The sequence below is a fragment of the Brachyistius frenatus genome, unplaced genomic scaffold, assembly GCF_029030835.1.
Source record: "Brachyistius frenatus isolate BFR_SWC_R1_liver_20210118 unplaced genomic scaffold, ASM2903083v1 Contig_155, whole genome shotgun sequence".
Lineage (NCBI taxonomy): Eukaryota > Metazoa > Chordata > Actinopteri > Embiotocidae > Brachyistius > Brachyistius frenatus.
In genome coordinates, this window is record NW_027210754.1 from 396,200 (window position 1) to 416,408 (window position 20,209).

The 20,209-nt window shown below is 40.8% G+C and overlaps 2 protein-coding genes across 3 annotated transcripts; one reads left to right on the top strand and one right to left on the bottom strand.

The window, feature by feature from the left end:
* Positions 1-2,533: 2,533 nt before the first annotated feature.
* On the top strand, positions 2,534-4,357 carry ttc36 (tetratricopeptide repeat domain 36). The gene is made up of 3 exons (XM_069716309.1): positions 2,534-2,703; positions 2,912-3,100; positions 4,026-4,357. The coding sequence occupies exons 1-3, from the start codon at positions 2,598-2,600 to the stop codon at positions 4,292-4,294; spliced, it is 564 nt and encodes a 187-aa protein (XP_069572410.1). The 5' UTR covers positions 2,534-2,597; the 3' UTR covers positions 4,295-4,357.
* An 11-nt stretch (positions 4,358-4,368) lies between these two features.
* Positions 4,369-9,376, bottom strand: LOC138631398 (F-box only protein 40). 2 transcript variants are annotated; one of them, XM_069716311.1, is made up of 4 exons: positions 9,348-9,376; positions 9,009-9,067; positions 7,000-8,807; positions 4,369-5,275 (listed from the first exon to the last, which is right to left on the bottom strand). In XM_069716311.1, the coding sequence occupies exons 2-4, from the start codon at positions 9,040-9,042 to the stop codon at positions 5,093-5,095; spliced, it is 2,025 nt and encodes a 674-aa protein (XP_069572412.1). In that variant the 5' UTR covers positions 9,043-9,067; positions 9,348-9,376; the 3' UTR covers positions 4,369-5,092. The 2 variants fall into 2 exon arrangements, with proteins under 2 accessions (XP_069572412.1, XP_069572411.1); XM_069716310.1 differs by having other exon boundaries at positions 7,000-8,877.
* Positions 9,377-20,209: the final 10,833 nt, after the last annotated feature.

The window sequence follows — 20,209 nt, forward strand, 5'->3', positions numbered from 1 at the left end:
ACTAACAGTAAAACATCCCGTTGCTGTCCAAGAAACATTAGGAACCCAAGAGTCTAATTACTTTTTAATATTGATTTAAACCTAGTTAAATTGCTTGGCACTGTAATATAGTATTATTATTTTATTTTTTTTCAAACTAATTGATGCAAAAAGCCTGAAGACTATAAGAAAACAACTAATATTTTCGTTTCAAGTGTCGATCCCTTTCTAGAGCCCACTAATTAAAACATTAAATTGACATTTGTTAATCGATACAGCTGAAGGGTAAAATGGGCTTACGTATTGATCAAGAGTCGTGTCATCCCAAACTCCTCTCATCGCAGTGAGGGAAGTTGGGCAATTAACCAAATAAATCAATTTCCAACCAACTCAATTTCACTCACGTAATTATGTAAAACAAAAATGTATTAAAAAAATATTATATCACATAAGTAATACTGTAATAGCAACCCAAAAAAACAGCCACTAAAAAAACACATATGGAGTGCTTTAAGAGAGTTTATCACAATGGTTTGAGTTGTCATTTGCTGCACTAAAAATAGAAAACTTAACATACCAACTTCAGTGAGGTTGTACGGAGGCTTACGGTGTAATTCAACTCAACATCAACACAACAATTGTTTTACACACACTATGGATAGGTTTTGTCCATTTTGAACGTTTTAAACTATACAAAATGCCCCTTAATGTACAAATTAAAAAAATAAACTTGTACAAACCAAAAATCACAAACAAGTGAGGTTGTCAATATTAGATCTGCCTTTTCCTTTGTGAAGCACCTTAAGCCTGTAACTGCACGCTCTCTCTTGTTCCAGATCACTGCTGCCAGTAATTGGCAACAACTGAAAAACGCTTCGAGCTAGAACCATTTCCATCCCTGCGACTCACTTACACACTGTTGCTTGAGATCGGCTACTTGCAGTTACTTTCTAAGATATGACAAGCTGCAGTGTTTTCATGTTTGATCTTGTAGTTTTGTACTTGCATTTCCCTGTGAAACGATCTCTTGTTTCCAGTCGCTGTCATCTGCCGTTTGTTGCGTTTAAAAGTACATTGGAAACTAGGACTATTATTTCCCGTCTCCATACCTGTGTATATTACAGTAAATAGCTACTCTTCATTTCACCTCATTCCACTTAACTATGTCGTATGCATTGATATTTTGCAGATTTTCCTGTGTTCTCTCTTAATTTTTTTAACCTTTATTTACATTTTTGTGCCACCCTGAAAAAATACATTATGATTATGACTATGGATCATAGTTTGTATATAAATAACATCTCAGATTTTAAACAAAACCAGGCCTAGATTATCACACGATAGCAGACAAAGGGGTGCACCATGGTCAATCAAGATTTGTTTGATTACATTGCAGATGAAATTAAAGGGGAGCTTTTATGACGATGCTGAAGTTAGAGTCTGATTCTCAGCTTTTTTTTTTTAATTAATATTTAGCCTCTCTAGGATAATCATAGTTCAGGTTCGACCCATCTAAGTAGGCCTGGTGTTTACATCTGGATCTTGGACGCTAATCGAAATGCCTATAGTCTCAAAGGGCCTCGGGTTTGACTGGACCTGAAAAACGGGCCAGTCCTATTAATTCAAATGATTTTTCACTGAGTGATCAAAGTTGCGCTATTGATGGCTGAATGAACACCATGTGACTGACTGATGAAGACTTCGCTGGTTGTCCGAATATTCAAATTGTTTAAATTTTAAAAGCCCTCATTTTAAATTGAAATAATTCCCACACAGCCCGTCCACGTACTCGGTTTTGACCTCGTCGTTTTTTAATGAGCAAATATTCCAAGATGTGAGCCACATTTTAAAATCCACTTTGCAGCACCACATCATCCCAGATTCAGTTTCCGGACTGCATGAGTGACAAGCATCAAGAACTGGCATGTTCCTGCTAACAGTGGTGATTTCTGAATGAATAGGAACCACTGCACACTGAGCAGAAGCGTAGAGTTAATTTCCTGTTGGCTTGTCCTCTCTGTTAACTTGGCACCGTTGCACTGTTGCTTCTAATTAAACGCCTGCAACCTAACTGGTTTTCTCATAAAGGTTTGGGTCATGTGCCTTTCTGATAAACTGAAACATTTTCTTTTTGGTTTTCTGTCCTGCTCGTATTACAAGGTATCTCCTAATTTGTCCAATTTATTTGTGATCCATTTATTTAGTTTGTTCAGTGGTGTAGTGTAGTGCAGCAACTTTTAACTTCAGGAAAGCAGCCACATACTTTTATTTAACAACTCTATGTTCTTTTGTATTCAATAACTATCCCATGAGGTTTGAACACCATGCTGCAAACTATCATCACAGAATCGGCTGTATCTAAGAAGAGGTTCATTCGGTCTTCTTTTGCCATCACAGCAAAAGCTCTGCAACAAGCTTTTTTTTTTCACTGCCCTGCATTTTTTAGGTAACTAAATACAGATGTGCTCAGTGCAGGAAAATCTCAAAGTCCACCTCTGCTTCCTCCCCCTTCTCGGATTGGCTGGTGGAAATGGCCAAAAGCAAGGGGAGGAAGAATTCTCCACCCAGCTGTAATGTAGGTGCCATCTCTCTCTGCTTCCTTGAAACACATTGGTGAGATGGCCTCTGCACATGACAGAGCTGTACTCCAGGCTATTTTCAACCCCACCACCCCCTTTGGAGACATTCCTGGCCTTAACCAAAAGGAGGAATTAATTGATGATGGTGAGCATGAGCTTTCGACTTGATGTGTCTCTACATATCATGTTACAGCATATTGAATTCATTTGAACACATCTCATTCCCAGGCTGAAAAAACACGACATTGTAATCCAAACTGAGGTCTGGGCGACAATTCTGTGTTTTCATTTCCACGGAGGTACCGTCAATTGGGTTTATATGCTTTTTCAACCTGTTTATCTCCTTCTACCAGACAGTGGCTTCGACACCGAGTTGCTGAAGCAAGTGAAAGAGTTGGAGATGCAGGGTGTCTCAGCTGCAGAGGCTGGGGATTTGCAAGGTGCACTTCAACTGTTCAGCCAGGCAATCCACATCCTGCCTGAGCGAGCCTCAGCCTTTAACAACCGGGCACAGGCCCTGCGGCTGCAGGGGGACACAGCAGGTACATGCAACAAATTCAATAATAACCATTTCCAGAAGCACCGCAGTGTGCCAACATATCAGACTGCCGGGTCTGAGGTCAGCATGGCACAGTATCTGAGCTCTGTCTACCGGAGGCACTTTGTTAGCCTCGTGTTCTTCCAAATCAATGACGGTACAGTGACAAAATACTGTGGACGCTTCCACAGTATTTTATGGATTCAGTAAATGATTTCCAATTCAAAACTGTTAAATGTGCGTTATCACACATTATAGCTAATTCTTATGTCTCAATCAACCTTCGTAAATATGTATTCTTTAAATTTGCAAACTCTTCGGGGTATGTGTATATTGCCATGGTGTTTTTACACTCACTCCAAGTGGATCATTTTTTCAAACAAACCAGTCTAAGTACTCAATCATGTTGTGCTTTCTTTTTTTCCAAAAGAAATTGTAGATGGTGCTTTTCATTTTATCTGAAAACTGGCATCTGCTGTTGTTCATTGTAACGAGCTTTTGTTAATTCGCAACAAAACACTCACGTCTTTATAGAATATGCAGAAAATGTGAAAAGAAATCAGAGCCTTGGCTGGATCACAAAATCCTTTTATAGTTATTTGCTGTTCTAAAAATGAAGCTGTTTATTGTTTAATTGTTATTATTACTCAATATTGTTGTAAAGGAGATTAATAACACATCAGTCAAAACTAAAACCGGTTACAGTCTGTTCATGCTATGAAGATTATAATGATAATGATGATTATTATCATTGTTGTTATTTTTGGATTGCATTCACTGCCATACCTTTAGCAAAGCAAAAAACATGTTACTCAGCATGAATATTGCGGTTGACTGCAAAACTGAGTGGCTTTGTAAAACATGAAATAAAACCTCAAATCAACTGTCCAGACATGTGTGTGCTTCACGGTGCTCCTCTCTTCTCTCAGGAGCCTTGGAGGATCTGGACCGAGCGATTGCTCTGAGCGGCAGCACTGGACGAGCTGCCTGCCAGGCGCTGGTGCAAAGAGGCCTTTTACGTAGATTAACATGCCGGAGTGATGAGGCCAAAGCAGACTTCGAGAAAGCAGCTGCACTTGGAAGTGAATTTGCTCGACAACAGGTTGTGGTTCTCAATCCCTATGCCGCCCTGTGCAACAAAATGCTGGCAGAGGTGATCAACAAACTACGCAACCCCGAAGTGTCCGAGATGCAGTAGTGTGGACAGTTTGTAATGTGGAGACTTTTTCTGAGGTCAATAAAATAACCTTTTTAACATTTACTGTCCTTTTAATACCTTCGATTGGTCTGCTACAACTACAACTCACATTTATTATATAGTATAACATCAATGACAGAGATCACAGTTCACGTTAAAAACAGATTGTTTTCATGAGATGTGAGATACAGGACATGTGATATCATGTTCAGCATTCATACAACAAACTTGTTTTTTGGTGTGAGATGTGGCACCATTTGACACAGGTGAGCGTACTTCAGAATTCATCCAGTAGATGTCAGTCTTGTCACGTCGCAACAGTAAGCAGCAGCACTTCCTTTATTTCCTTTAAATAATGCTTTTCACCATAAAGATTAAGCATGCTGGGACAAACAACACCAGTCAGCTCAATATGCCAAACACGGGTCACCAGTTATACGAGGACCTCTCGCAAACAACACATGAACAAATCTGGGCATTTATTTGGGAATATTAATAATATCTTCCTTTTTCTTCTTGAACACTGCATAAATACATCCAACGTCAAACATTTGCCTGAAAACGAGAACATACAGGATGAGTAAATCACAGCAAAATTGCAGTTTATACATGTTTCATACACGTATCTGTCTGCAGGGCTTTCACACGAAGCAGCTCCGGATTCCCTTCTGTTTTTATGCAGCACTTCTACATGCGGAGGCTTTATCCGCTGTGGGTGCCCACAAGTCACGTCTCAGTGGTTCTAAACTTGGCATTACTCGTGCTGCGGCCCACCCGCTGTGCTCCGGGACATGAGCATTATCTTTTGTGCTTTAGTTCTCCATGTTTGCGTCTGACCTCTCCCAGGCAGGCTAAAGCCACCGGCTCCCCGCGCTCTTCTCTCTGGTAGAAGGAGCAGGTTTTCAGGTGTTCTGACATGGAAGGAGTATCGCCGAAGCGCCATCTGTCCACAGAGGAAAACAGAGTGCTGAATTTCCAGACCTGTAAAACACAGAGGCAGAGCTGAAGTAGGTGGAGGAGGCTGCTGCCATGGCATCTATCAACTGTACTGCAGCATCAGTATATGGCCAAGAGGATAAATGTATTTTTAATATCCATGGAATCAAGATCACAGAGTACTTTCATCACATGTCAGGGCAGGAGGCTATTTTTGTTTCCAGCCATTACAAATTTACACAAATTATGCCGATCACTGGAGAGCAAATACCCAGCTGTTGCACACACACATCACATATCTGACTTGTTATGGTAGCACCATGTTTACTGGCGGCAAAGCCTCTGGCCATTCCACATCACTGATATCATCGGAACGCTTTTTGTCCCATGATCACTGCAGCGCAGAAATAGTTAAAGTAAAAATACTCATGTATATATTTATGCTGGGTTTATCCATTAGCTCCGGAAGGATGGTTTTCATCATACACATTTGTTTGTTTGTCAGTCAGCAGGCTATTAAAAAAAAATGCCTTTACTGATTTTGAAAAATGATGTGAGGAAAGGCAGCTAAATAATAAAAGAGAAAAACAAATTCTATCCATCTTTCATTTCCATAACTCTGGAGTCATAAAAAAAACAAAAAAAACATCATGTCATGACAAATTTCAGCCTGTCTAAACATGTTTGTTTTTTTACCAGCAAATTTAATTAAATCCTCACTAAATTTGTAACATTAAATATTTGTGTGTCCTTAAATGGCTTTCCTGTGCCTTCTTGGTTGCCTTATTCATCTAGACGTGACCGCTGATGTAAACTGCCATTACTCTTCAATATACTTTGACGCATCTCATACAACGATTTGTTTAAATGTCATGAATCTGAATCGCTTCAAATATGCCCCTTAAAAACTGTTTTTCTAATTCCAGACAGGATTCAGGTCATCTCCAAAAAAAGCTGAGCCAGCTGCTGGTGCCCTAGAGATCCTTGGAGCAATGCGGTGCCCTCCTGGTCTAAGCCACATTGTTTAGGTTCTTGAACTCAGTGGCCTCCTGAATTGATTCCAGCTGTTGCATGTGACTCTCAAGCCCCTCCCATTTTCCCCTAATCGCTATACTGGCAATCGATCCCTGTGACTAGTTTTAAAATAAAGACGAAGGCAGGTCACTTTGGTCATCTAAATACTGTATTGTGTTTTGCATTTTCCATCACTGATAGTCTCAATCAACCAGACCATTGTTTGGACACCAAAGTCAGAAAAGTTTCACTTCCACTTCCTCTGCTGCCTGACGCTACAGGCAGCTGATTTTTTTCATAATGACACAGAAAAAAAAGTAGTAAATGTTCAGTGGCTGCTTCAGTCGAAACCCAATAAGTACTACCAACACAGCTGTGATTCTGTCTGTAATATTGTTGGAGAGGGCTGTTGAGAGGGTTTACAATGCTGTCAAGCTGTTTGAAGGATTGACATTTTTCAGTGACAGTTTACAAATTGGGGCCAGGTACTAAAGGGGAGCTGATATAGATGCCTATCTATAGAAGCCTCCTATACTTTGGCCACAGTGTATGAGGTTGAGATCAAAAGAAGTAGATTAAATTATAGAGCTTAATAAGTAAAATAAATATAATACAATGCAATCGAATTTTTATCTGCAGTTCATTTAAACAGAAATTAATATAGTAACAAATGGATGATTCACACAAGTAGTTCATACGAACACATTTCTTTTTATGGAAAAAAAAAAGAAAAAAGAAATCTTAAGGTTACTTGCTTTCTTTCGACATCTCCACGAACTTCGCCCACTGGAGTAAGTCTTTTTCTCCCACTTCAGGGAGACCATTCCTCTCATCTGCAAAACTGTGGCACACACCTCCCTCAGCAGACGGGAGACTTGGGACAGCTGAGACAATGTACAACTGTCTAGGCAGCCTGCAATGTGCTGAAGGATCTCCAGGGGCAGTCTGCTCAGGGGATCTAGATTATGTTCACCGTTTCTCTGGAAGCTTGAGTTTTTCCCACCTTCGCACAGGGATGAATGGACTTGCGGCTCGAGTACAAAAGTGTTGACATCTTTTGAGAATTTGATCGTAGCTTGTTGACCAGCAGGGCGAAACCTCATCTGAGTGAAAATACAACCGAGGTATGCCAAGGGGCAGCGCTGTTGGAACCAGCCATTCAGAGAGGCCTGTATGTCAGAGTGCACGTTCCTGAAGTGAGAGCGGTACTCATCGCGGCGAAAGAAGTGGCCGCACACGTAGCTGAAGGCTGAACTTGTTTTGTTATGTCTTCTGGTGACAGATTCCGCTTCCACATGTACATGAAGACTGCGAGGTTTGCCTGCTACGACATCAGCTAGGGACGCGTTTGTTTTGAACGGAGCAGAGGAAAAGTCGTACGTTTGTGTTCCTACATCGACGTAAATGCCCTCCGTCGTCATGGTCTCTGAGATCAAATGTCCCTTCAGTTCCTTTTCCAGGGAGCACAGGAGTGTGGCGCTCACCTCCTCACACTTTGGAACATCCTCGACCGACACGCCTAAATCTGCAGTGTCAACGCTCTGGTGTGTCTTGGTCCTGCGTGCAGGGTCCTTCAAGTGACTGCGTTTTGCTCGATAGCTGGTAGGAACGTGAAATGAGCGGACACTTTTAATCTCGATGGGCTCCAAACTCCCATAAACAAAATCCTTTTCTCTCGGTGTGCAAGCTGCAAGTTGGCCAAAGTTAATCAACATTGCCCCATTGTGCACCAGATACATATTATACTCTGAAATGTGGAGTTCTTTGCCTAGCCTTTCAAGGACCCCATCTTGCCATGGTGCAAGGCCGGTTGCACCATTCATGCTTCTGTCAGCAGCAGCATTCTCTTCACCCTGGCGTGAGTGTCTTGTCTCCGCTTGACTCTTTGATGATCTCTGCTCTGCGTTTTCTGCTCCTTTTGCCTCCTTATTCAGATTCTTCACAGTTTCCTTGCATCCCTCCCTCTCCTTGTTGAATATTTTCTCCCAGAAGCTGTGATTTTGAATGCTTGCCACATCCCGGCTCTTTGCCAAAGCGTCTCTCTCCTCCTGACTCAATTCTTTTTCTTCCATCTTTGCCTCACTTTCTGTAAATTCTCCACAATCGTAGGAGCAGGACGGTTCTTCCGCCGGGGTGTTGATCGGAGCAGAAATATCATCAACAGCAGGATCCTCCACCATCAACTCTGGAAAAACATTCCTCATTTTGATGGATTGAAACAGCAGCTCTTGGTCCCTGAGAGCCAAAGCAATGTCAAGGTTTACGTCACTGTTGACCAGAGGGGTCTCAGAAACATTTCTGTAAAAGTTCCGATCACTTTCTGAAACAGGCCAACGGTTCCACTCCTGAGAGCAGCAGACCACGCTGGCCGGGCAGACCTTCAAGTGTTTGGCCAGCCTGTGGCGCGGCATGGTGAGAGGACAGCCGTAGTTGACACTGAGGCAGGGGACCATCTCATTTGGGCAGAGAAGCTGGTGCTCCTCTTGCTTGCACATATGGAGGACGGCACCACAGTTTTTACGACACTTGACGACCATGCACGAAACAGAGATCTGCACCGGGACTTGACAGTGGACATTGTAACACGTGTCACAATGCACATGATGGCCCACTGGCTTCTTTGTGTTCTTCCCCTCAAGAGAGAACACAGCACAGGTGGAAGTGACAGAAGGCAACATTTCTAGTTAACCAAAAGCTTTGACAATATTTTGAATGCAATAAGGGAATCAAAAGTTTTTCTGTAAGTGAAAATAAAGGCACTTACCATTGTGGCCTAAGAGCATATGTGATTTACACATATGATCATCTGAGGAGAATTCAAGCCTGTTAGAAAGTAAAATATTTCCAATTCACTGAAAATACTGCACATAGAAGCTACTTCCAAGAAAGACATTGTTAATGTACAGACTAAAATGCATCAACACACATCAAATGCATAATTATGTGGAATTACAGGTACAGGTTAACTGAAGACTTTCTGAAAACCCAAACAAAGCCAATTTGTGCAACAACAACAAAAAAACAACACAACCTGAAAAACAAACTAAATAAGAAACACACAAAAATAAAGTTGACAGCCAGAACAATAACAGTACAGTCTCACCCTTTGTTTCACTGTTGCTTTGTGTCCACTGGCACTTTTGAATAACCTCTGCACTGTGTCTGGATTTTATAAATAGACACAACAGAGGGGCAGACAGGGCAGTGGGACGGGGCACAATTGTCACAGCCATTAAGAGGCAAGGTCAAGTTACAGCCTCACCACTGCCTCACTATGAGAGGTTGGTGATAATAGAAGGTAATCCAAGTTCTCAACAGTCTGACTACCGTATGTTAAAAAAAACATCACCGTCTTAACATGTGCAACACACGGCCTGAACACACACGACACTGCCAACCCCATGAACGTCATTCCCTGTGATTTTATTTATTTATCTTGATTTCCTTCCAAAATAATATTTGACAATAAATTAATGAACAACATTAAAGCTGCTTCCTAAAATATACCTCAAATTATTTTACAGATGGGTGGTGTCTCTGATGACTTATTTTGTTTTTAAATTATAAAATGATTGAAATGATAATTATAAGTTATTTCCTTAATCAAGATCAATACATTACAGTGGGATGATATAGGGTGATTTGTCCTGATCCATGTCTTCCACTAGATGTCAGTCACACACTTTCAGGATATCAACCAACATTTCTGCAGCAACGCTCTGCAGTCAAATAAAATTCTGAAAATGGACTATTTGTGTTGCAATGTAATATTAAATGAGTAATATTTATGCTGAGTTCTTTTAAATTCTTGTCAACCCTGTGCAGGTGATTATGTCCTTGTTGGAACTGAAAATGGATGCTAGTTTTGGACCCATGTGCTACTTTTTAAAGGGAATGAGCTGATGGGAAACTTTTCCTCATCAAACAATGTTTTGGTTCATTGGAGAAACTCATGCATTCTACACACCTTTTAGCATTTATATAGTCGACCCAAATATATGGGTTTTCTAATTGAATCACTATTCATTGGTCTCACGATATAAAACTGTTATTGGAGAAGCTAAGGCTTCGGATTGCAGGAAGAAGGAAAGTATTCAGTAAGGCATGGGGTCCAGTGATGAGAGACCGAAAGGGTTTTTCTGTCAACATTACCAATTATCTATTTGTTTTGTACTTTCTTACCTCTCTTGATTTTATTTGGCTCTCTTGGGTTAATCTCTTGCTTTCCAATATGAGTTTGGTTTGTTTTCTTCTTTGGTCAATGCTGTGTATAAGATCTGCCAATAATTCAAATTCGTATGTTTTTCTGTGCCACTACTGTTGCTGTTAGTGTTGTTTTGGATAAGATAAAAATGCTTGCTTTCGTGCACCAATGTAGACTGCACATTACAAACTGCAATCAAATATTCTATAAGATGATTTAAATGTGCACATACAGTAGTTCATTCTAGGTCATATAAAAAAGCAACACGGTATCACAGCAAAGCGTGAAATAGACCGGCCGGTCAATTACAGCAAGTCGTGACATAGCCACGCTTTGGTCTGCCTGAGGGTGACAGATACACGTTTTCCAGAGGTGGACGAAAATGATACTTACTGCATGCTTAGAGTCGTATGATTTACAGGAAAATGAAACTGTTACCAAAAACACATGGTTTATAAAAACCCTTAAGAATCCACCACCTGGATTCAAACCTTGTTGTCCCACATGGCAGTCTGTGACTAAAAATGTGACTACTACTGCCAAAAAATGTCCTTTCTTCTTGGTCTCAAAGTCTCTGTTGCGGGACCTTGGTCAGATGATCCCACGTCACATGACATTTACGATCGTGTAAATTTCACACTTACGAAACATGTAACTTTCACGCCTTGACAGCCCAAAGCGTGACTATCCTCACATTTTGCTGTGATACTGGGTTGAAAAAAGTGCAAGTCTTTCCTTCTGTTGTCTGTCATTCAGTCCATCTTTTTCAATCACTTTCACAAATACAATGTTTGGAACATAATGGGGCATTAAAGTAGCCTAACTAAGTTTAACTAATTACACTCATTTTCATTAAATCTAGCTGAACCATCATCACCTTCACTCAACCACATCCATCATCCTGCAATCACCTCCTGACACCTATTGTGCACTCCATGTAAAATGTGCTGGTTTCACAATTGGCATCTGGAGGTGTTCATGCTCTTTTTTTTGTTGTTTGCCAGGCACAGAGCACAATGAGCAGCTTATCAGAGGCAGCTGCTTTGCTCTCTATAAGCTCTGCAATCAGCATATATTACATCAAGTGAGAGCCAGAAAGAGAGAGCGGACCCTTGGTGAAGAACTTGCTATTTCATTGTCTTGTTGCTGTACAACAGCAGCAAAGCTGAAACCGCAGGCTTCTATTGTCAAGTAACGTTTTAAAAGGGCCGTAAAACAGGTGTAGAAATAATGGATTACTTCTGTATAATTGGCTTTAAATTGACCAATATTCTAATGTACACCGTTTTACGGCGTTTTGCTTTGGTTGTCATCTTTATTGGTGATTTGCCTTCACTTTTAGTGTCACAGACTGTCCAGGTACTGTAATTTAAAGGTTATTTCTAATTGGTCAGCAATTAGTGAGAATTAGTGAGCAGTAATGAGAAGACCCAAAAGGACAGCGAGGGTCTTCAGACACATAAAAGTGTGATTTAAAAAAAAATGTGTTCAACATTTTGGGAAATATGCTTATTTGCTTTTTGGCAGAGCGTTGGATGAAAAAATTAACACCTTTCTCATATTTGTCTGTTAAATACATGCCGGCAGCCAGCAGCTATTTACTGTAGTGGTTTAGCAGACCGACTGGAAACAGGGAAACAGTTTCTATGTCCAAAGATAACAAAACCCACCTACCAGCACGCTTAAAGCCAAATTATTAACACATTATCTACATTTGCAAAAACCATCCACCAATTTTATGGTGTGTGGTGGGTGGGGGGGTGGGGGGTGTTAGGGCTATGCTTTTTTTTTTTTTGGTCTAGTTGCCATGCAACCACTGGAGACTTCAGGTTACTGCAAAAGTCTCTCTCTAAAATGATCTGTCGTGTTTACACTCTTAGAATGTAAACAAACCAGATACATGTTGATTATTGACCCTAAGAAGATGGTGTCACATTGGAGGAGGAGGAAGGACACAAACGCACAATACAATGACGCTAAAATAAGGGAAAATTTAAAAACACAAGATAAAAGGTACAAGTACAGCGTGGCATTCTTTAACTTACTTAAAACCCAGCACTAAATTATGCTGCGTTCAAATTAACGGCCCCCTCTTGTGCTATTCACGACGTTGGAACTCAACATTTTCTAGAAACCTAGAGTTCACGAGTTGGGACGCGTTGGCTGATGTTTACGGAAATGTTAGAGGCGGCGAAAGTACATTTTTCATTGGATGTAAAGCTAGCAATTATATTCAGGTAGAGTTTGTCTTCAGAGGAAAATGTTGATCTTCCCAACAGCCTCATCTTTTCCCTCTGTGCCTTCTCATTTCCTGCCTGTTTGCTTGCTAAATTGTTAGCCTCTGTGGCTTCCAGACACGACAGCCTTATTTTCTGCAGGGAGCACATATCGTGAGGGGGGTTTGGGGGGGGGGGTGATTGGGAAGTGGCTGCAGCTGTGGCTGATTCGGGAACAGGGAGCTGGCCAGGTGGGTGTGGCAGTCAGGAAAGCAGGTTTGGAGAGAGAGAGAGAGACACACGATGAAACCTCTGGTGATTTCAGGGAATGACACAAAGAGTGGTACAGTGGACAAACTAAACTTAAAACACACACACAGACCAAAACCGTGACACCAGGTGGATTTTATATATCGACTACACTGGAAACCTGTTACCTCGTTAGCTTAGCTTAGCACCAGAGTGGAAACAGGGACATCAGCGTCATGTTTACTGGAAAATAGTTCGCTGTTTTCACGAGTCCTCCTCCAGACAGTTTCCTAAATTGCCAAATGAGTAAATGAATATTTAATCTTCTCAGCCATACACATAAAAAAATACAAATACATCAGTATGTTATCCTTGTGATCAACGATATATAAAATAGGAACTGACTCAAGTTGTACTAAAAAGAAAGAAACAGGACTTTTACTGAACATATGAGTCACATTTAATAACGTTCATTTGAACACTCAGCTTGAGCTGTTATGCAACCTGCCAGCTCAAAAAAAGAGATAATTACAGTGTGTTCATTTTCTGTAGTAGGGATTTGAACAATTCTAAGGCTGAGGTTAATGATTCATGCAAGCTTCATGTCATTTAACTCTAATTCAATGTTCTGAAATGTAACTGGACAGCTTTTGATGTCAGAAAAAAGTCAAATTTGATTAATGTTCAAGTCATTCAAAAGCTGTCGGCACTCATCTGGACAAATGAAAGCAACACCGGTCTCAAGTTTTATATTGAAGGATTACTTGTTTCCACCAGCACACAAAAAACAGCGCGTCCTTATACAGTCTGCAGAGTTTCCTATAAATCTCATCCAATTTTCTGAGATATTGCCTCTTATTGCCATTCCTCTTAAAGACTGCCCCCATTTTGGGACTTCCATCTACTTTATTATACCTGGCAAAACATATTAATAAGCTCAAACCAGAGGACGGCATCAAAAATAAAGTGCTATAGCACTGAATTTTCAAAGACCCAGGAAATCGTGTCGGTACCGCGTTTATTACTGGACCCAGTCCAATACAGGCCCATAAATAAGCTGTAGACTGCAACTGAAATGTGAAATGAAAATGAAAATGAAAATGGGCCGACTCAAAGGAGCGCTCAGATACTGTATGAGTGCTGTATTGAACTTTTAGGCTAATAAACCAAAGACTGCTTAGAAAGCTTGGGAAATTGTGTGTTTCAGCCTCAGTTAAAGCATGAGTAGATTTTTATTCCTCTGCCATTTGGTGGTGAGCAGTGTAGCGCTGAGCAGTGACTTTTTAGAGACACTAATATCTCTGTGGGTTAATCACCTTGATCCCTTTCACACTTTAACACTAGTTTCTAGTTGTCATTTGATATATTGTTTATATCAAAATATAGATTTTTATTTTTTTACCACTTTAAATCATTGGAATTCATCAAGATTTGAAATGCTGTTTATATATATATATATAAAATGGACTTATTCTCCGACTCACAGCCTGTGCAAGAATGTATTACAAATATATATATATATATTTTTTACCAATTAAAAAAGGTTTATTCACCTCATTAAAACTATAAACCATCTCCATCATTTTAAGGCAGAAAAGTCTTTTTAACCTGACACTGCAAATTATCTCTCAGCTGGAGGATACATTTAATAGTATATGCCTTTGGGTGACCATTATACTACGAGGCCCTTCTGGACGACATATCGGAGCATATGGTCAGCCAAAAATAGGAGCTGTTAATGTCTATACCCAACTTCACACCAAGTTTTCACTTTCTCATTATGCAGCCCCCTCTCCTCGTTTAATTAAAGGGGTGTCGTACACGTTTTCCTCCCTCTCCCTCTCCAGTTCAACTCTGCAGCCTTCAACCTGAGTTACAACGAGACGGTTTGCTAACCCTGACCAATGAACACGCAAATGTTTATAGCCATATCAATTTAGCTTCCAGCCTTTCTGCACCCAATATTCTGCTTTTAATTACAAAGACTAATTAAAAGTACCTTGTAATGGAGTCTGTGTAGGTTCCCCCCAGGGCGGGGTACTTTGTGTCATTTTGCATCATTAATGCAGAATACACTGAAGAATGACAAAATGTCATAAGTTGTAAATGAGACATTTCACTTAACCTGGTCTCCTGCAGTCAGGAACTAATAACTGCTAAGAGAGGGAGGACACAGTGTCGCACAGGTTTTTCATTCATTTCATGCCCGGTATACAGCCATAGTAAATGACGGATCATATAAAATTCATGAAAGAAGTAAAACAGCTTGTTGTCAGCAAGTTAGATAATAAAGTTCACTGAAGCCATTTATCAGTTCTGTCTCATCCATGCAGGAGGAACTTTTCTGTGAAGCACAGATCCAAAGTCATCCTCTCACATTTAAAGCCTTTCATTTTAAAGGCGTCACATCATCACTAAATCAGAATGTTAGCGAGGCACGGTGATGATATGCAATAATAATTGTTGGGTCCAGTAATATCAATAATTGATCGATTTTCTTTGGCCATACATCTGATTTCATCCCAGTTAATTATTTTTCATGAATTATGTATAATTGTTTTTTCGAGTTGTGTTTCTGTTTATGAAATATAAGTTCAACTGTGCTTCTAGCTCCAGCTGGCGCTCCCATTTCAGTTGCATGTTTAACTTTGTTCTTTAGCTAGTTGCGAACTTCTGCCTAGCAGCAGTTTCTCAAATGACCTACAGGGAATGATGAGCGCAGTCTGTAAATGTGTGAACACCAAAAACAGGGTAAACGAGGCGAAGAGGCATTTGATCCTTTGTAATGGGGCTTTAAAGTTTAACACACTGATCATTTCGTTGCCCTCAGCTGATGACAAACGTGGTCACTGGCATTTTGTTTTCAGGTTGTCCTTCTGTCCCAGGCTCGTGAATATTATATCCCATGAATTCCGTCTAATTTGGTACAAACACTTGGACTCGAGGCTGAGCTGATTAGATCTGATGCTGGAGGTCAAAGGTCAAGGTCAAAGTGATCTCCTATTGTCCCATTCTTGTGAAAGTGATATCTCAGGAACACCAAAAGTAAACTGCTTCCAATTTGGAAATGTGGAAACGAATGTTGACTTGGACTGAAGGATGAACTGATACAATTTTTGTGGTCAAAGGTCAAATGTCTTTGTGACCTCACGTTTGGGCACCTGTCCTTCCTATTCTCATGAATGTGATATCTTAAGAACACTTTGCAGGAATTCCTTAAAATTTTGCACAAATGCTCACTTGGACTGTATAAAGGTCAAGGTCACTGTATTGTCACATCCATCCCATAATCGTAAAAGTCTCAGGAACGCCTCGGATTTGGGCAAACATGGATGATAACTGTAACTAGGCTGTAGATAGTTCGGCAATTCTCGATGGTTTTAGTTCTGGTTATTGTTTAGTCAACTGGAACCAAATAGCAATCAAAGTTGAACCATGTCAGAATGAGCAGCTGTAGCGGGAATAAGCAACTTAAAATATGCACACAACACAAAACAGATACAAAATATGCTGAGGAGGAAAATGTTCCGGAGGTAAAGCTATCCTGAATAGTGGTGCTGTTTGTAAAAGTATCTGTGCAGAAATCATTTTTATCCATTATCTCTCGGTTTCTCCCGTTTGTTTGTAAAGCAAATTTGTATCTGGGATCCACCGGAGAAGAAAAAAAACAAAAAACACTGCAAAATGTCATGAAACAGACACTGATAAAGATAATTTCCTCTCGGGTGTAACTAAAATAGTCTCCGTGCGTTTCTGCTGTTGTGGAGCTGAGTGATAAGCAGCAGACACTGATAAGAGACCTCAGCAGAACCGCAGGATCTGAACTCCCACCGCTAACCTTTTACTTTCACAACAAGTTTAGTAATGCGCTGTAGAGGTGTGTTTACGTGTGTATGCACAGATACATGTATACAGATACAGTGCGATGCTATCTTGTTGAGAGCACAAATGTTATGCATTTGCAGTTTGCAGCGTTTATTTTTGCCGGTCTCTGCAGTGACTGCTGCAGCCTTCTCTGTAAGCAACAGTCATACATATGCATTCTACTGTAAGGTTTCTGTCTCCCTTTTGTCTCCCTCCCCCAAAGCAGTGAGAAACACTTTACAAAAACAGATGATGAGAGCATAAACTATGCCTTAGAAATCAGTAGAAAGAAGCCGTATCTCTTTGTAGGAGTCTCCAGAAAAAAGGAACATTATAAGTCTCACAAAGGGCTATCTTATGCAATTGGTTCATAGTTTCAAGGTGTTATCAAATCATCTAATTTTTACACAGCGACCTATGCTGCCTCTACAATGCAGAAATGGGCACAGTGAATGGATGAGTGAAAAGGAGTTCTTTAAACACCTGTATTGAATGCCTAATGGAATTGATGCAGTCTAATTAAAGATACAGCTCTAATAGTGCCACTGAAGCTCCAGTACGTCAGAAAAAGTGATGGACCGTAACATCGTGTTGTGTTATAAGTCAAACAAGCTCTTTCCTGCATACACATACACACCCACTGCATTAAAACTTACTCTGATTTTTATACTTATTCAATCAATAAAATCTTGATGCACAAAATATATGAGGATCATGTTTCACGCGGAGGTCATGAAATTCTGTGCAAAAACTGAAGAAACCTTTGGCATACAGACAATTACTTCTTTCCCACCAAAATAACAACAACCTTCCACAGTCGGGATGTTCTCGACTGAGCCACATGGATCAGAAATGTATGAAATTCCCTGCTGTGCTGTTCTCCAATTACTGCCATCGATGTTTACCCCTGAACTGGCCCAGACTCTCGCAGCATGCCCTGGTGGTCTGAGCATCATACAACTCCCGCCTGCAGCTCCTCTCCAAACGGAGGCGTGACTCAGCTACACAACTCCAGGGGAAATGCCACTCTCATGCTCCATTAGCCTGTGCGTCCCCAGTGGATGAAGAAAAATGTATTCACTACTGGGATACTGCTGCCACAGACATCTAAATAGCAACCATTCGTCCTTCCTGTCTCGTCCTCGGCGTTTGGGATGACCTCATGACTCAGAGCATGCCTGTGACCAGGCCAGTGGAGGGGAAAGCAAGTTTATAATCACGGCATGTGAAGATCAGAAGGTTGACAGTGATTGTTTTAGCCTGAAATTGAGCTGAAGGATGAAGCGCAGGTTACTTCATGCAACAAAGTGACTAAAATGGTGCAGCAACATCAGAGCGAGTTTTACGACAAAGCAGGGCAGTGGTTTTCCTTTTTACAAGGATTTACTGCAGCAGACGGGACGATGGCATTGAGAATCAGCAACTATGTACATACAGCTTCAGGTTGGCATGTAAATCGTGTGGATTTTCCGTGGTTCTATCCAGAGGGAAATCATGGAGTTGTCTCTGTCAGACAGCCAAGCCTAAAGCGCTAAATGGGATGAAGCACAGAGCAAACGCTCAGGTCACTGCTGCAGTATTGATTACCAATGGAAGATGTCTAATTCTCTTTCTCAGGTCTCACTCTATCACCCTGCCACACACACTCAGGCACACAGCTAAATTACGCTTCGCTCTCACTTTGAACTCATTTGCAATCGGACTGCGTGTTGGAAATGTTTATGCACGAGTTGTAAAACGTAGCAGTCGACAGCACGTACTGTACATGGTGATTGCATCAAAACCCCTTTCCAATTTGAAGTGGAAGTGCTTTGCAATGGTTGTTTGTTGAACATACAGTATCATTCATTGGACAGACATTAAATCTGAAAGCTTGGTGGGGTGTTTATTGAAGTGCTGACCCTGTTTTTCGCTCATTAAATTGATTCATGGATTCAATAAGTGGGGCACGGGCGGCAGGTGTGCATGTCGGTGTGCGCTCGAGGCTCACGAGCATCCATCACACTGATCAGGTATCTTCGGCTTCTTCTCCATGCAGCACTCTCACAAGACCCCTGCGGATGTGGCTGGCTTACAGCCCAGCCTGACCCGGGGCTAAACCGTATGCAGGCACGTATACATGCACACACACACAATTACTGGTGCCAACAGATAATACGAAAAGATGCAGATACAAACATCCTCATACTCCCAAAGCTTCTGTTTCATTATAACTGTGTATTTCAGGCCAAGTGTCAAATAAGGTTAATATGTCTTCTGGAAGGAGATAATTCACATTCCACCAGTCATTACCAGCTTTAACCCTTTAAGCCCTAGAGGCCCCCAACTGGGAGCCAGGGAGAAGACTTAGCAAAACTATTATCAAAATATGGACATATATGCTGAGATTTACACATCTGAACAAATCTCACAAGTGTTCCCTTTATTATTCCAAATATTTGTTTTTAATCATTTTATATTGTGGTTGCAGAGATATACTCTTTTTATTATGGGTATGCAATTTTCGAGCAGAGACCTAAAAAAAATAGGTGTATTTTTAAAAGGTTAATCAAAGACTCACAACTATTAACTGATGGAGCTGTCAAATGTTAGCTCTCATCTCGTATACAGATTATCACCATCGCAGCATTAATATTATCCCGCCTAGCAAAGTAATTGCAATCTGAAAAAAATGTATTCAAATGTTTGGTCCGGTTTTCATTAGAGAGGACGTGGCTGGGAGTTTTACAACGTTGAGGATTTAAATGACCTGCAGCATTCACCTGAACGACACACGCTCCCCCATTCCTCGAGAAGTTGCTTGTTATTGGCTCATTAGGCTTTTTCAAAATTGCAGCTTTTTCCGTGCGTAAACTCAGATTCTGACTCATACCGGTGAAAATCAATCAAAATCCATGCAAGATTTATGTAGTGGTAACATTGCCTGGTAAACAGGACGAGCCTTTTTCACTGGCTGCCATCCAAGATATTTTCCAGTCCCTACAGAAAAATAATATTCAAGCAACTACACATATGTGGGGGCTATTTCTGTTATTGTTGGCATGTTGTATTATTTTGTTAGATGTGTTGCAACGTTATTTTTCGGACACTTAGTGGCAGTAATTGGATGCACGGGGGTGCGTGGGTTTTGTATATATAGGGCACAGGAAACAGGAAAATGGGGGCACAGGTATGGGAAGAGCACAGTTCTCACCACACCGCAGATCGGACGAATCACCAGAGCAGAACCACACAAGCTGACAGATTCATGGTATGTTTTTCTTCATCCTGTTCAACTACATCTCGTCAATAAACCGCAATCAAACGGCAAAAGTCTGGTATTCCTTTCATGGTCTGCTTAAGAGCTTAAACCTACCTGTGAAGTAACGGTAAATAAAAACTGGAACAATGGATTACCATTACAACATATTTCTTTGAGATCCGGTTTCATCA